Source organism: Octopus sinensis, linkage group LG7, assembly GCF_006345805.1.
Source record: "Octopus sinensis linkage group LG7, ASM634580v1, whole genome shotgun sequence".
Lineage (NCBI taxonomy): Eukaryota > Metazoa > Mollusca > Cephalopoda > Octopoda > Octopodidae > Octopus > Octopus sinensis.
In genome coordinates this window covers 22,500,529-22,519,086 of record NC_043003.1, presented here as the reverse complement: position 1 = coordinate 22,519,086, position 18,558 = coordinate 22,500,529, and the positions used below count along the sequence as shown (strand labels likewise).

Sequence of the window (18,558 nt, the reverse complement as noted above, 5' to 3'; positions counted from 1 at the left end):
TATATACATAATATTACTAGAAATGATTAATTCTAACAGTAAAAGAACTCAGTCACGGTGTAGGATATATATATTTATTTATTGCGGGGACTGAGGGTACAATTGCTTACAATCAGTGGCCAGTTTCGTCTCAGTATAGAATCATACAAAAATATTATGACTGCATCTATGCGTGCGTATGTATGTGTGTGTATATGCACGCGCACGCGTGTGTGTATTAATTACTTAATGGACAAAGGAATTATCTCCATGCGATGTTGTCTACGACTTGGAGCAAGCTGCAGGTTTATCACTTCCCTAAAAATAAAAGAAAAAGGCAAGTTATTATTCGTGTAATATTTGAGTTTAAAAACTCGCTTACATACATAAACATATACACACTCACACAAGCATGTAAGTACATACACACACACAAACACACACACACACATATATACGCATACAGCCACTCACATACACCCATACACATCCCACACTCATGGCCGTAGTTTAAAGGTATGACTATGATATACACTCTTCGGTAAATTGTAGAATCTATATACAAGTATGAATGTATGCATGTAAGGATCAATATCTATATATATATACATATATATATATGTGTGCGTGTGTGCGTACTTAGGTATATATGTAAGTACTGTAAATCCTCGAGTATAGTCCGGCCTTGAGTATAATACGCAGGGGATTTTTAGGGGGTTGTACCTCTGAAAAACCTAAACCTTGTGTATAATACACACCTCTTCTCTAACTTGAGTCGAGGACGTCTATATAACGTCCTTGGTTTGTAAAAATGTATATGGTAATGTCCTTTATTATTATTGTATATATAACATAATGCAAAAGTGTAGCATTTTTGTGCATTTTGTTTGCAGAAAATATAGAATTAACAGTAATAACGTTTAATAAATGTTGCTTACTGCAAGTTATCGATGATTCTTTTATGACTTCATTGCTTTCAAGCTTAGCTTAAGGTATTTTCGCACCCGACATCACAAAATGCGTCTGAATAAACATTGCCGGACAGCAAATAGAGACTCGGACATTGCTTAGAAAATAATTTTCATTTTTAACCTCGTATATAGTACGCACTAGGGATTTTGACCTTTAAACTTTGGGGAAATAAATGCGGATTATACTCGAGGATTTACGATATACATATATGTATGTATGTATGTATGTATGTATGTATGTATGTATGTATGTATGTATGTATGTATGTACATGTGTGTGTATGTATTAGAAATATGTAATGAGATTTAAATAATTCAATTTCTATTCCAAAATTTCGACTTGTATTGTAAAACATTAATTCAATCATTTCCTCATATGGTAGCTTAATTAGACTAAAGTAAAGCAACGGGCTATACTCACCTTATAAGTATCACAGACAAGTTGAATTAAGTTTGTCCGTGCTTTGTTATTGATGGTTCGTGTGTGGACCTGTTAAAGAGACAGAACAAGAATGACGGTGAAAACTCATCGAAAGTTATCTAAACTTATTACAACATTTATGTATACCGATTCAAGTTTAGAGCCATTTGTATTTCAAAATTGTCTCCCTTGCATTTGCCTAGAACTATCATTAACACTAATGATTTTTCTTTTCTTTAATTACAGGCGTAATCTTAATTGATTAAAAATATTTGTGGGGTTACCATATATGTATACATATGTAGTGTATTAGATGCTCCTTAAGTATGTGTCTGTGTGCGTATATATATATTATTATTATTAATATTATTATTATTATTATCATCATCATCATCATCATCATCATCATCATCATCATCATCATCATCATCATCATCATCATCATTAGTATTATTAATGTGGCGAGCTGGCAGAATTATTAGCATGCCGGGCGAAATGCTTTAGAGGTATTTCATCTGCCGCTACGTTCTGAGTTCAAATTTCGCCGAGGTCGACTTCGCCTTTCATCATTTCGTGGTCGGTTGATGAATTAAGTACCAGTTGAGTACTGGAGTCGATGTAATCGACTTAACTCTCCACACCACTCCCAAAAAAGTTCAAGCCTTGTGCCTATAGCAGAAGGGATTATTATTATTATTATTATTATTATTATTATTATTATTAATTATTATTATTGTTGTTGTTAATATTATCATCATTACTATTATTATTTAATAAACACAGTATATATTTTAATGAGTTATTAATAGTTTAATAGTTTCATGCGATGAAAACAACTCAGACAGCATTTTGTAACACATCCGGTGCCTCCACGCAATCTTCAGGTTCTGAGGATTACGTAAATATATATTTCAATCGTTGCCTCCTTAGGATCACCGTTGTTATACAGGTCACGTTTCGGGCATTTTAAACTTGGCGGCACTATGTCTGGCTACAGCCGATTTCTTTTAAGAAGAGGTAGTAGTAGTAGTAGTAGTAGTAGTAGTAGTAGTAGTAGTAGTAGTAGTAGTAGTAGTAGTAAACCTAGTGTTGGACAGGTAATTTATTTGTCGATCCTGAAGGATAAATAGGTTACGGTGACCGCTGTGGAATTCAAGTCAATACGCAAAGAGCCCAGACGAACACATAAGATATTCCATCGGGCATTCAACTCGCCTGGTATCTGTATATATGTATGTACGTACGTATGTATGCATGCATGCATGTATTTAAGTATGCATGTATGTGTGTTCACGTATATGTAAGACAGCTCGTAAGTATACGTATATGTATGTAAGACAGCTTATAACTAAGCATATATCCTACACCTTGATTGAGTCCATTTACTGTTAGAATTAACCACATCTATTGATATCATGTGTATGTATGCACGGGTTCATTTGTGCCTTAAGAACGGAAAAGTTCGAAAGCCAGGTTTGAGTCCCAGGGGCAACCTTCAACTTTTTCCACCCAAAGGTTTTTAATCTGATATTTACCCGTTATCATTTATCGCCTTATCACGTAAGTCTGATGCATATAAGTAAGTATGCATATATGTTTGTATATCTTATAAATGACTGCGTTGGCCCTGAAATAAATAAGTAAGGAATTTTTGTCCAGTCCTTTTCCAATATTCTTAATCCTCGGCTTTACAACTACGTGAATGGACATAAATATTAAATCAGTCGATTTTTTTTTACTTACGCCGTTTAATACAATCCAAGGAACGTAAGTTTTACGTGGCTTCAAACTATTAGTTCTTGTTGCCATTTCTTTCTGAAAATTAATACCTTGATCGCTTTGAGAGCAGGCAAGAATTGGTTGCATATCAATCTGTTGTTTGGCAGCACACTAAAAAATTTAAAAAATGAATGTAGTGTGTGTATGTGAGAGAGAGGGGGGAGAAGAAAGAAAGAGAGAAAGAGAAGCATTGATCTCCACAAAAAATTGCTAAAAACGTAGTCGGTGAAGTTCTATATCATAACATATTTTCAAGCTTAAAATTTTGTCATTGCACACACACACACACACACACAACACACATGCATATATATATAATAATATAATATTATATATATACTATATATATATATATAATATTATATATCCATTCTTCTTTCTTTCGCTCCCCTTCTCTCACATTTCTTGGCCTTTCCTCCTCTTTCACTTCATTCTTTCCCTTTTCTTTTTTTCTTTCTCGTCCCTCCCTAATTCTTCTATCCCTCTGCCCCTACCTCTCTCCTCTTCTTCCACGTGACCGGTGTTCTGCCAAGCCTGACCTTTCTTTTTTGGTTCGACTACCATTCGTGCAACATCTATAATCCTTCCCATGCCTGTCACCTCTTATGTTCCTGCCGCAAGGCTTCACTTCCACACACACCAGCTTAATTTAATTCGTCCTTAGTCGAAAGGCACCTGTTGTTTGCATTTGTATTTGTGTACCATTTCTCCGTTTTGTTTTGTTTTTTTTCGTCCTTGTTTTCGTATACATTCGCTGCTTTCTTCCAAGGAATCTAGTGCTCTTAGCTTAGATTTTCCTTGGGGCTGGCCAGATTGGAGCAGTCTCGAGTATAACCAGCCGAAACTGCAAAGATGATCTGGAACTCGACTAAGGAAAGAAAACTCCGAATGACTCGTACTTGTTTTATCTTGTCCCTTTTTGTATCATCTGTCTGAGTGTTTTGTTGTCGCCTGTTGCATTCTTGTCCCATTTTTTTTGTATTTTTCATATATATATATAAATACAGTGTACATTTAAACACATAAGAGGCATCAATCATAGGACTGCTTGCACGCTACAGAGAACAATTAAATTCCAAACCACTATAAGGGATAAAATTTCGAAATATGAATAATATATAGTCTATTGACTAAATTTTTACACGCTAGGCCACTATATTTCTGATTACCCTTTGATATTATATATATATACGACGGGCTTCTTTCAGTTTCCGTCTACCAAAACCACTCACAAGTCTTTGGTCGGCCCGAGGCTATAGTCGAAGACACTTACCGAAGGTGGCACGCAGTGGTTCTGAACCCGGAACCATGTGGTTGGTAAGCAAGCTACTTACCACGTAGCCACTCCTTGAAAAGCTGGAGTTTTCAGATAAAAAAAACTGGCCTGCTAACATGCACTTCGTAAACACCATTAATAAACGAAGCAACGAAAGCGTGCAAGGCTTGTTTAAGGTTCGGCATGTTACTCTTTACCCTTGTCGTTATCTAAATTTTTTACGATGAAGCTTTATTTTATTGAACATAGATACTATTGTGAACTTGTGTCGTGTAAAACGAATCTGGCTGTCCACGATGTGTTTAGTGAAGATCGACGCACCATCTTCCTTTGCCAAAGAAGAGAGGCGGATCTTGCCCTACATAGTGATTGCGGTGAAAGAGGTTGCATAGAGGACACGTCTGAAAGGCTTGAAGACTAACTCTAATCAATTTCTGCAGGTAATATTTCAAGACAAATTGTGTTTATCGATAGGTGGATGAGGCTGGCAAGACTGGAGAGGCTGAATATGCCTATTCAGAGTATGTTTTTCTAAATAGAAGAAAAAATGGAATAAGACACTTCCGACGTGCTTTGCAGACGGCAAAGTATTCTGGGACATTTTGTTTCCGAATTACCCAGGATGTATTGCCCCGCTTTTGCAGATTCTGTTTCTTTATTCATTTTTCTGAATTCTATTTTTGTACCCCTTGTTATCTCATTGCTTTTGTTTTTTCCATTTGTTCGGTGTAAACCCCACATTTTTGAAGATTAACCGCATTCATCTCATCCAGTCGTCGCTGTTCTTTAATCTATGAAGATTATGGATACCACCTCTTTCACGTTTCACACACACACATACATACATACATGCACACAAACACACGCTTGAATGCATACATACATACATACATACATACATACATACATACATACATACATACATACATACATACATACGGAATACTTTTCTCGAGTTTAAAATGTGAATTTGTTTTTATTTACATTCCAACGACAGAGCTTAGTGTCTTGGTTAGAAATTATCCCCTTCCTCTGGGAAGACTTCAAATAATTAAAACAAGAGGGAACACACACACACACACACACACAATAGCAAAACTCTGTATAATGAATATAACAAAAAGTATAAATTTAGCATGAAACTTACTAATTTGTAAGCAGATGTTGGTTTAACTCCGTGCATGAATTGACTGGAAATGCAAGCGATCAATGGTAAATGTTTTTCAACGGGTAAAAGTCGTACTGCGCATGTCTATTATAATTAGATATAAAACAGATACGAATGAGTCTTCAGATAATGTGTTAAAGCAAACAGTAGCATGAACGCACAAAAACAAAAAAAATAGAGTAAACGCCCTCTTATCCGGTACTCATATAACCGAAACTCTGAAATAACCGGCACCCAGAAAACTATAACGAAAATGTGTTGTTAATTACAATCAAGAGAATCCATACTAATTTGTGCTAGACGAGCAGGCCAACATTCACCCCTGATCGCAAGGGGGTGAAACAACGTGAAATGAAGTGTTTTGCTCAAGAACACAATGCTACATCCAATCAGGAAATCGAACCAACGATCTAGCGATCGTTAATGCAACAGCCTAACCATTAGGCCATGCAGCTTCACAAGAGTTTAGTCGATTAAATCGTCTTCCAAACTTGTTTCGTGCTTTATTTAGTCGATCCCTGAAAGTTGAAAAGCAAAATTGATTACATCCGGATATGGGATCTTTTCGGTTTGAACGGCAGTTTTTAAAAATTCTTTCCACGTAACTAAACACTTTTAAACTTCGCATAATGGTAGAATGTGTTTATAAAACATCTTTTTCTCTTGGCTTTATTGAGAAAATTCTATAGTTTGTAAGATATTTGCTGTCGATTTTTCTTCAATTTCTGCAATTTCAACCAATCAATGACGTCTATTGAGGTGAAAACATTTTGTGTCGTATGAATATGTCCCTCGTTTAAGAAACAGATTTGGTTTATTTACATTTCTGAAGAAAAAAGATACCCTTCCCCCCACCCCTAACCATAACTAACCCTAACCCTAAAACAGATTGAAATGCAATAGATCGATGATACTAGGGTCATAATTATAGGTGACAATTTCATATGACACCGCTAGAAAAACTGCCGCTCAAACCGAAAAGATCCCGGATATGAATTCAGAACGTCAACAGCCGTGACTCAACGCAAACAGCAACACTTAGTTGTTTAAGCTAAGATTCTAGAAAAATCAACACAAACACATAAGGGGCACCATTCGGCTGGATTGTTTCAATTTTTAATGTCGAATTGAAAAGAGGTTAAGCAGCACCCGTTAGAGAAGACCACTATCTCCAGAGTTATCCTTAAGTCTACCTCACCCAAATGCAACAATGGAATAGTCCCTTCATCAAATTTCGCTGGCACGGTATTGGTTAGCACGAAGCTACATTTGCTCTTGTTGTCTCGCAGTGGGACCGAATTCAAAACCACATAGTAAGGAACCGGAGTCTTCTATGCTTTATGTACATAACCAGTGCTCACTTATTTTTTCGAAGAATTGATTGAGTTTAATAACTTACCTCAACTATATTAGCCGCACATTCTATTCGTCCATGTTGGCAAGTGAACAGAACTTTATCGCCGATTTTTCGTACCTGTATAAGAAAATAAAAAGCAAAATAAACAATTAGCTGTTAAATAATAATAATCTCTTATAGTGATCTTGACATATTCTACCTGCTACTTATAACACGCAATCCATATTTCATGGTCGGGTCATTCGGCAAGCCATCCATCTCACCTTCATCCTGTAACCTAATTCACCTCGTGATGTGGTTCTGTCGACATCCGGCAACATTTATTTTTATAGATGTTGTCAAAAGGGCAGAAGGACCTTTCACAACCAACCCAACATGTAACTGCATTTGGAGAGGAGAGACAGGCACCATTAGATTCTTCTGATTACACTAAATAATGTCAAAGTAACCAAATACAAATTCCATGCTGTATCAGCCTATATAATACCATACCGGGATACGCTGACCATCGGGAAAATGGACACAAGGTTTTATAGATGTTGTCAAAAGGACAGAAGAACCTTTCACAACCAAGCCAACAGGTAACTGTATTTGGAGAGGAGAGACAGGCGACATTAGATTTCTCTGATTGCACTAAATAATGTCAGAGCAACCAAATACAAATCCCAAACTGTATCAGTCTATATAATACTACATCGTGTCATATCGGGATACGCTGACGATCGGGAAAATGGAGACAATATTGTATTATCTAGAGCAGGATTCTCAACCATTCTTCTGTCTATGAACCCCTTTGATTACTATTTTATTCCGGTGGACCCCCATGGCCATTCGATGTTTAAAAACTAGCTTTATAGATGCTTCTTTCAAATCCTTACTTTGCTTTTCACACATTAATTTGTATAAGTTGAACTATGTAAAATATCAGAGAACGAAGCCTACCTGTTTTTTGAAATACATACCAATACATACATCTAAATCAGATTTTTTCCAGGGGATCTTCAAATTTACTATTTTGTTGCGAAAAGCCCTAAAAATCTTATATGGGGCCACATGGACCCCTGTTATGGAGCACTAATCCAGAGCAAAAATAGTACTATTATTTTCCCTCTGGATACAGTGGCTAGCAGGTAGCAAAAGTCACAAATACGTCTCTGCAGATGTCATCGTCAAAGATTCGGGAGGTAATATACGAGGCTGTGTGTGATGTAGTAATGCAGAACCGTGATCTATGGGGAAGAAATTATGAGGTCTTCTCCAACTGACATCGTTAAATGACGATGAGGGTGGCGGATGTGATGACAATGTTGCTAATGATTACGACACAGCCACGTCTGCGCATATATGTATATATATATAAGTATTATTACTGACAGAAAGAATTTTTATGACTTACATGAGAATTTCCGAATGGTACCAAATCAACTGACATAATATCGCCTACTTTTGCGAAGGCTTTCATTACTTGTTCTAATAGAAACTTGATGCTGAAAGGACATCTCGATTCATAGTAAACAGACACTTTAACCTTACTCTCTTCAGTGGCGGGTGACAGGTAAGGTTTGCAAAGATCACTCACCTGGAATTAGATGAATAGTTTTACATAGAGTTAAATATTTATGTAGACTGCAATTTAATTTGTTGTTTAGTTAAGTATATAAATTAGCGGACATAATTTAAGGATAGACTGCTAGGACAGAGTGAGAGAGAGAGGGGGGGAGTGACAGACAGATAAGACAGTGAGAGAAGCACACAGATAGACAGACAGACAGATAGACAAGCAAGCAAATAGAGAGGCAGACAAGCAGACAAGGAAAGTAAATATAAAATATAAATTAGTAAAGTTTTTAATTAATTAATAGCCAAAAATGAAGCGGAAGAAAGAAAGAAAGAAAGAAGGCAAAAAAAGACAGAAAGAAAGAAAGAAAGAAAGAAAGAAAGAAAAAAGAAAGAAAGAAGGAAAGAAAGAAAGAAAGAAAGAAAGAAAGAAAGAAAGAAAGAAAGAAGATGAAGAAGGAAAGAAAGAAAGAAAGAAAGAAAGAAAAGAAAGAAAGAAAGAAGAAAGAAAGAAAGAAAGAAAGAAAGAAAGAAAGAAAGAAAGAAAGAAAGAAAGAAAGAAAGAAAGAATGAAAGAAAGAAAGAAAGAAAGAGATGGTAGATAGGAAATAAAACAAAAATGGAAAGAAAACAAAGTGAGTATATAGAGACCAGAAACTGAAATAAAAAGTGGTTTTCGACACATCTGGTAAAAGATGTTCTCTTTATTTAATTAGTTTCTCTTTCTCGGACTGAAGTCTGCGGAAAGGAACTGTTAAACACAACAGGACACCTCTGAAATAATTAAGATTTCAAAACAACTATTGAAAAAAGAAAAAAATCATCTGTCACGTTGTTGTTTTTGATTTTTATCATTGCTTCTGTTATGTCGATCGGTTGAGATTTATACCATAATGTTTTCCCTTTTACTTTGGTTTGATTATATATATATATATATATATGATATTATATATATATATTATATATATTATATTATATATATATATATATATATAAATAGATAGATATATAGATAGAGAGAGAGGAGATGAGAGAGAGAAGAGAGAGAGAGAGAGACCCAAAGTGTACCTACGCCGCTGGAAAGAAAACTTCGAATGACCCGTGCTTGTTTTCTTTGTATCGTCTATCCGGATGTTTTGTTGTCTCATTTTGTATTTGATATATATACATACATACATATATATATATATATATATATATATATATATATATATATATAAAATATGTATGTATGTATATATATATATATATATTATTATATATATAATATATATTAATGTGTTGTATGTATGTATGTATGTATGTATGTATGTATGTATGTATGTGTATGTATGTATGTATGTATGTATGTATGTATGTATGTATGTATGTAATACAATAAAAACTGATGGAAAAGATTAGAATATCATAAATAGTTAACCTGTCTGTTTTCTTAGAATGTAAATTTGAAATGTATGATATATCACCTTTGCTCACACTACATCGTTACTAAGTAATAAGGTGGCGAGCTGGCAGAATCGTTAAGCGCGCCGAGCAAAATGCTTAGCGTCTTCACGTTCTGGGTTCAAATTCCGCCGAAGTCTACTTTGCCTTACATCCTTTTTTTCTGGCAGGATAAAGTAAATACCTGTTGAGTACTAGAGTTGATGTAATTGATTTACTCCTTTCTCGAAATTTCTGGTTTCGTACCAAAATCTGAGACCAATAATTGTTTCAAATTTTGACACAGGTACATCATTTTCTTGGACAGGGTTGAGAGTTAAGTCTATTACATCATCCCGAGTACATGACTGGTATTTATTTTATGGACCCTCGAAATGATGAAAGTTGAAGTTGACCTCGATGGGATTTGAACTCAGAATGTAAAGAACCGGAAGAAATGCCGCTAAGCCTTTTGTCCGACAGCTCACAGTTCTGCCAGCTCGCCGCCTTAATAATAATGATTTCTGATTTAGGCACAAGGCCGGAAATTTTGAGGGAAGTGTCTAAGTTCAGTTTGTTTTTATATATTTTTTATTGAATTCTGTTATTTAAACTGCTAGGTTACGGGACATGAAAGCGCTGAACATAAAGGACGAAAACGTTTTTTAGAGCGGCGTCAACAGAAAACAAACGCGCACGCGCACACATGCACACACTCGCGCGCAGATACATACACATACACAAACACACACATATACACATATGCACATACACGCGCGCAAGCATACATACACATACACAAACACACACATATACACATATGCACATACACGCACGCAAGCATACATACACATACACAAACACACACATATACACATATGCACATACACGCACGCAAGCATACATACACATACACAAACACACACATATACACATATGCACATACACGCACGCAAGCATACATACACATACACAAACGCACACATATGCACATATGCACATACACGCACGCAAGCATACATACACATACACAAACACACACATATACACATATGCACATACACGCACGCAAGCATACATACACATACACAAACACACACATATACACATATGCACATACACGCACGCAAGCATACATACACATACACAAACACACACATATACACATATGCACATACACGCACGCAAGCATACATACACATACACAAACACACACATATACACATATGCACATACACGCACGCAAGCATACATACACATACACAAACACACACATATACACATATGCACATACACGCACGCAAGCATACATACACATACACAAACACACATATATACACATATGCACATACACGCACGCAAGCATACATACACATACACAACACACACATATACACATATGCACATACACGCACGCAAGCATACATACACATACACAAACACACATATACACATATGCACATACACGCACGCAAGCATACATACACATACACAAACACACACATATACACATATGCACATACACGCACGCAAGCATACATACACATACACAAACACACACATATACACATATGCACATACACGCACGCAAGCATACATACACATACACAAACACACACATATACACATATGCACATACACGCACGCAAGCATACATACACATTTCACCACTCACAGATACAGGTCAGCCCAAGACTATAGTTAGAGTTACCTGCCCAAGTTCCGTGCCGTGGAATCCATTCTAGAATCACGTAGTTATTTATCACACAGCCAAGCCAACCTTATATATAAGTAATACGTTCTAATCTAATCGTAATATATGTAAAGACATTACAGCAATATTTTATCGGTAAATCCTTCGAAATCGGTACATTGAGGCAGTTGATAATTCTCATTGACAATGTTGTTATCTGGTTAAAGAGAAAAAATTCTTTTACACTCTCCAGAAGTTAAATAAATTTGGGGGAAGAATTATGTACGAACAACGATTAACTTATTTCTTTATTGTCCGCAAGGGGCTAAACACAGAGAGGACAAACAAGGACAGACAAAAGGATTAAGTCGATTACATCGACCCCAGTGCGTAACTGGTACTTTATTTATCGACCCCGAAAGGACGAGAGGCAAAGTCGACCACAGCGGAATTTCAACTCAGAACGTAAAGACAGACGAAATGCCGCTAAACATTTCGCCCAGCGTGCTAACGTTTCTGCCAGCTCGCCGCTTAAACGAACAACAATAACTATTACATTACATTAGAACAGAGGTTTTTAGTTGGCGGGTATCTATACCGCTTGCTGCTATGGAAACCAAATGCTCGAAGGACTAAAGACAGGCAGAACGGGACTCGATGTTTGAACACGTTTTTCTATATATAGATATGACATTCTTATAATCCAAAGACTCAATTCTTGTAAATGGTAATAAAAGTCAAACCTTCGGAGCATTGTATATTTAGGGGGTTAAATCTAAAATAATATTTACTTCGAATTTAAATCTTATCATTAAAGCCTACCATACTAATGTATGGAAGACTTTAATGATAAAACATTTCTGTCACCAGCTATCTACGCTACAGCCGTAAACGGTTAATGATATTAGTGCATGGCTCTACCTCAATAATAACAACACATATTTCACTCATTGTCCTCACACACTTGTTTTATCTACGGTTGCTTATCTAAAAGGAATGAAGGACTACTGTCTGGACTCAAGATAAAATACTTTGATTACGAAATACAGATGTCTACTTTCCGTATTTTAGGGAATGCGCATCATTTACTACTACTACTACTACCATCACCATCACTGTGTTTTTCCACATTCTCTACTGGCACTCCGTCGGTTACGACGATGAGGGTTCCAATTGATCCAATCAACGGAAAAGTCTGCTCGTGAAATTAACGTGCAAGTGACCGAGCACTCTACAGACACACGTACCATTAACGTAGTTCTCAAGGAGATTGGGCGTGACACATAATTTGAAAAGGCTGGCCCCTTGAACTACAGGCGCTATTCATTTTTGCTAGCTGAGTGGACTGGAGCAACGTGAAATAAAGTGTCATGCTCAAGGACGCAACGCGCCGCAGGAAATCGAACTCACGACATTACGATCGTGAGCCGAATATCCAACCACTAAGTCACGCACCTTCACTTGGCCATACGCATTATGGTTTGTTTCTTCTCGAGCCATGCCTGGCTCAGAAGGGCCGTCGCAGGTGAGCTGCAAGATGCAGGAGGAAAGAGTGAGAGAAAGTTGTGGCGAAAGAGTCAGCAGAAGTTCGCCGTTACCTTCTGCCGGAGCCGCGTGGAGCATAGGTGTTTTCACTCATAAACACACACATCGCCCGGTCTGAGATTCGAACCCGCGATCCCTCGATTGCGAGTCTGCTGCTTTAACCACTAGACCATGTGCCTCCACACACATACATATAGATGCATACAGTAAAAATAATAATATCGCCCGGTCATATGTGTGACCTTGCTCCTGTATAAGAAATCAATATATGCACATGTGTGCGCGAGGTTTTCTTTTATCTATTATTATTTAAAGTAAATAACTGTATATACACACACACACACACAGAGCTTCTATCGATTTAAGCATAACTATATTACATGGAAAAATGTGAGCAAGAGAAATAATATTCTTAAGATTATAAACCTGGAAAAGTACAGAAGTTATTACATCCTGTAAAGTACAGAACAAAAAAATTTTAACTTAAAATATTGCAGTTAAGGATAAAATTTCAAATAAAATATTTAGATCTAGAAAATATTAGCTTTTATTAAAACTAAAAATTTTAATGCAAGTTATTTCTTCTATTTGTTATTACTTGTTACTTCTATTAAAATAACTCGAAACATTTTTTGCACTTTAAAAAATTCATTTTTTTTAATTGTTAATAATTAGAAATTTGAAAACAGGTTATAAAAAATAATACAAATACATAATGCAATAGATAGAATAATACAAAAATTAGTTATATGTTACAGTGAAATTGACCTATAACAACGAATTCACAGTAAAATTTGCTTGAGTTATTGCCTAAGCTGTGGCCAAGTCTTCTCATTTTTAGTCTTGACTCAATGCCTACTTTTTACATAATGAATTTGCCTACCATATACAATATTCGTAATTCTGGCTTTCGTTTTTTAAGTATTCTAGTGAGTCAATATTTTAAGAAAATGATGGTACCTTTTTTAATTATAATGTTACTTTGTAAATTAAAATAAAATAATTTTTAATATTCAAATTTTATCGTTAGCTGCAATGTTTTAAGTAAAAGTTTTCTTGTTCTGTACTTCACCAGACGTAATAACATGTCCTGTACTTTTCCAGATATATAATCTTAAGAATATTATTTCTCTTGCTCGCATTTTTCCATGTAATCCATGATTTTTTCCCAGGCTATGCTATTATGCTAATTAATAATGTGTCAATTAATAATTTAAGATTTTATCTTATTCAAAATTGAATAATAAATTTAATAAATTTCTAAGTAATATTTTAATTTTTAACACAGATAACGTAATTAAACTAATTGCAAATTAGTGGTGTCATTGATAATTTTTTACCTCAACGATGCCGGTGACGTATATTAAAAAGTCCCCTTAGAACTATCTTCATAAAAGAGCATACAACTATATTACCACCCTCAAATTTGAGAAACAAACACTAATCACTTTTTTTTCTTTTAAAATTTCATTGCATGTGATTGTTACCATGAAATCCCACTAATTGTGCTCTATCATTTAAATTTAATTAAAATATAATTTGTTTTTAAAATAAAAAAAAGTTAATTATACTTAAATCCAATTTATTGCCTTATATTTTTTTCATGATATTTTACCTCACAACTTTATTTTATACAAATTTTTGTTGCTGGGACAAAATATATGAAATTCTTCATGCTTTCTTCTATCATTCAAGCTAAAATAAAAATATTTTGCTTTTAAAATAAAAATGTTATTTAGATCTAAACTTGATTGGAGGTGTTATTTAATCTCCTATAACGTTGCTACAAATTTTGATGTAAACATGTTTCTACTGGACCAAATCTCAATTTTTTATGCCAAAATGCAACTAGGGACCAGTCCTCTTCAAACATGTTAACGGTTTTCAATTTGGTTAAGAACTAAATTAGCGACAAAGCTCTGAAGATGCTGTGTGTAAGTAAATTGCGGCCTTAAGAATATTATTTAACCATGGTAGTAGTTGAATGATTTAATAATTATTACGTGTGTGCAAATTCATATCTTTTTTTTTTTTGAGATACGAATGAGATTTTGTGATGTAGAAACAGGGCTGTCATAGGTGAAGGGTTGAAGGTAAGCTTTAGACTCGATTTGTTCGTTGTTAGTTTTGACTATGCGTTCAGCACACGGCCTCCATTGCTTTAATTAAAAGTGTTTTTTTTATCTAGGTACAAGGCTGCAATGTTGAGGTCAGAAGATTAGTGGACACCACTGACCTCAGTACTTGACTGGTACTTTGTTATATTGAGCCCAGAGCGGTAAAAGACAAAGTTAAACGTGACAGAAGTTGAACTCGGAACGTAAAGAGCCAGGACAAATACTGGAAAGCATTTTTCCATGCTCTAATGATTCTGCCAACTTCCCGTTTTAATTCATTTCTTTTTACCATAGAATTAGTATCTATTTCTCTCGTAGAAAGTCCCGAAATGTTTTAGTGGGGAGGAGAGCAGTCGTTTATATCAACCTCAGTGCTTGGGCAGTTCTTACTTTATCGACCCCGAAAAATTATGAAGTCGATCTCGGCGGGATTGAACTCAGAACGTAAAATAGGAAGAAAAACCGCTAAGTATTTTTTTCTGTCGTTCTAGCGATTCTACTGACTCACTGCCTTAACGCCCTCGCTTTAATTAAAAATAAAATGAAATGCGGTATGAGAGTAGGCTAGAAAAAAAATCGATATTAAGATTAACACACAAAAAAAGCAACGTTCGCTTAAAAATTCGTGTTGCTATTTTAGTAGAAGATCAGTTAGTTGATAGTATGATATAGCCGAAGAATTGATGAGAATAGGCGCAATGGCGTGGGTATAGGGAACTGGTGGTGACGAAGAGTATTTGGCCAATATGAAGTATTTTATATATGTTATTACCACGTTATCAACAAAATTCTGTCTCGCTTGTCGGATGTAATCAGTATCGATTTTGGCCAATATCGATTTAACCCCTTCAAGCTCACACCTGTCAGAAGCAATCCTAATACCATCTCGATGTAAACAGTCTATCTGTAAATCCTATTGTTATTGAGTTAATATTTCCGAGATTACATCAGCTGACAGGACTAGTAATAATTACTATACATATACATACATTCATTCTACTTGTACGTTTCTTCGTCAATTATTTAAATCTTACGAGAATATGGGTAGCTAGATGGAAATGCGATATCGCGAAACAAGTTAGTCTTATAGCAACGTATATTCTTCTTCAATAGTTTCATATTGTCAAGCATATCACTGTCGACATTGCTACAAATAACTTTTTGGAAATACAGCTCGAAACGAGTAGGTAATATATTAAATGCATTGTCTTCTCGTAACTGTTTACTGTTTTCCAGTATCTAACTGACAACATTACCGTAAATATCTATTTGGAAACAACATCTTGAAACAAGTTGGTCTTATGCTAATGTACTTTCCTCTCTAAAAATTTAATATTTTCAAATTTGCAACTGCCGGCATTGCAACATATAACTTATTTCTTTATTGCCCACAAGGGGCTATACATGAGGGGACAAGAAAGGACAGACAAGCAGATTCAGTCGATTGCATCGACCCCAGTGTGTAACTGGTACTTAATTTATCGACCCCAAAAGGATGAAAGGCTAAGTCAACCTCGGCGGAATTTGAACTCAGAACGTAACGGCAGACGAAATACCTATTTCTATTTCTTTACTACCCACAAGGGGCTAAACACAAAGAGGACAAACAAGGACAGACAAACGGATTCAGTCGATTATATCGACCCCAGTGCGTTACTGGTACTTATTTAATCGACCCCGAAAGGATGAAAGGCAAAGTCAACCTCGGCGGAATTTGAACTCAGAACGTAACGGCAGACGAAATACCTATTTTTTTACTACCCAGAAGGGGATAAACACAGAGAGGACAAACAAGGACAGACAAACGGATTAAGTCGATTATATCGACTCCAGTGCGTTACTGGTACTTATTTAATCGACCCCGAAAGGATAAAAGGCAAAGTCGACCTCGGCGGAATTTGAACTCAGAGCGTAGCTGCAGACGAAATACCGCAAAGCATTTCGCGTGGCGTGCTAACGTTTCTGCCAGCTCACCGAATTGCTTGCATATATGATATCTCAAAATAAGTTGGACTCATGGGAAGGTATTTTCTTTCATAATTTAATATTTTCAAGCTTCAAAATTGCCAACAAATAACTGATTGGAAATGCAAAGATATTTCGAAACAACTTGGTTTTGTGTTGATGTATTTTCATCTTTATTTTGTTGTCGTCGGATCCTCTTTTCCGAGTTTTTCTTTCTTCGTTTGTAGTTCATTTATGTCGACTTTAGCGTGTAGCAAATTGTCCACAGAGGTCACATCAGTATTCATCACCAGCTGTTTAATATTTCCAAGCTACTAAGTGCCGACATAGTTGCAAATAACTTTAGAAATACTGTATCTCGAAACAAGTTGGTCTTAGAGTAATGTATTTTCTTCCTCTATATCGGCGTGGTTGACAAATTCAACCTCAAAAGGATTTGAATGCAGTATGTAAAGAACCTTCGATTCTTTACATACTGGAAACCGGATGGATATAGAAGGAGAGGTAGGCCTAAGAACTCGTGGCGGAGATCAACACAAAAGGAACTTGAAAAAGGTGGACATTCATGACAGAGTATAAGTACAGAAGCGAAAAATTATGCGACATGGAATTCAACTATAAGTGGCCTATACTCCGCGTTGGAGGGTTAAAGGCATAAAGAATGTAAAGAACCAGAAAAATATACTACAAAACATTTTCCAAATGCTCTAACGATTCCCTTATCTCTTAAGATATCTTTATGAATTCTCAAATTTTTGCCCTTTTGAACACAAGGCAGAAGAAAACTGCCTGTCCTTCCTTGTCCAAGGAAGATGACGAACAGTTTTTACGGTAGATTCAATCGACAGCCAAATCCGTCCTATACGCAACAAGAGTTTGACAACTCCACAAGTCAGAAGCGCTTGGACCCCGAACAAGTCTGTTCAGACAATTCTACTAATCCATGATGATGATGATGATGATTCTTTATAATTTTGGCACATGGCCAGCAATTCTGAGGGGAGAGAGAAAGTTGATGACGTCGATCATACTAATTAACTGTATCTGGTTTTTATCGATTCCAAAAGGAAGAAAGGCAAAGTTGACCTAGATGGAATCTGAACTCAGAACAAAACATTAAAAAAAATACCGCTAAATACTTTTTGCGACGCTCTAACAATTCTGCCTTCTCACTGATTTATATGGTTTCAAATTTTGGCACAAATTCAATTTTCTGGGGTGGGGACGGGATTAGTCGATTACATCTACGTCAGTACTTCATTGGTACTTTATTTTATCGACTCTGAAAGGATAAAAGGCATAGTTGAC

General features: G+C 35.8%; 1 protein-coding gene across 1 annotated transcript in view; it reads right to left on the bottom strand.

The window, feature by feature from the left end:
- Positions 1–60: 60 nt before the first annotated feature.
- The window catches only part of LOC115213806 (gamma-interferon-inducible lysosomal thiol reductase), a 19,076-nt gene continuing 578 nt past the window's right edge, over positions 61–18,558 (bottom strand). Inside the window, exons 2-7 of the mRNA XM_029782675.2 lie at positions 8,348–8,530; positions 6,994–7,068; positions 5,574–5,678; positions 3,115–3,261; positions 1,372–1,440; positions 61–297 (exon numbers count right to left, since the gene is read on the bottom strand). Coding sequence (XP_029638535.1) covers positions 262–297; positions 1,372–1,440; positions 3,115–3,261; positions 5,574–5,678; positions 6,994–7,068; positions 8,348–8,530 — 615 coding nt within the window. The 3' untranslated portion in view covers positions 61–261. The remainder of the gene's footprint in view (positions 298–1,371; positions 1,441–3,114; positions 3,262–5,573; positions 5,679–6,993; positions 7,069–8,347; positions 8,531–18,558) is intronic.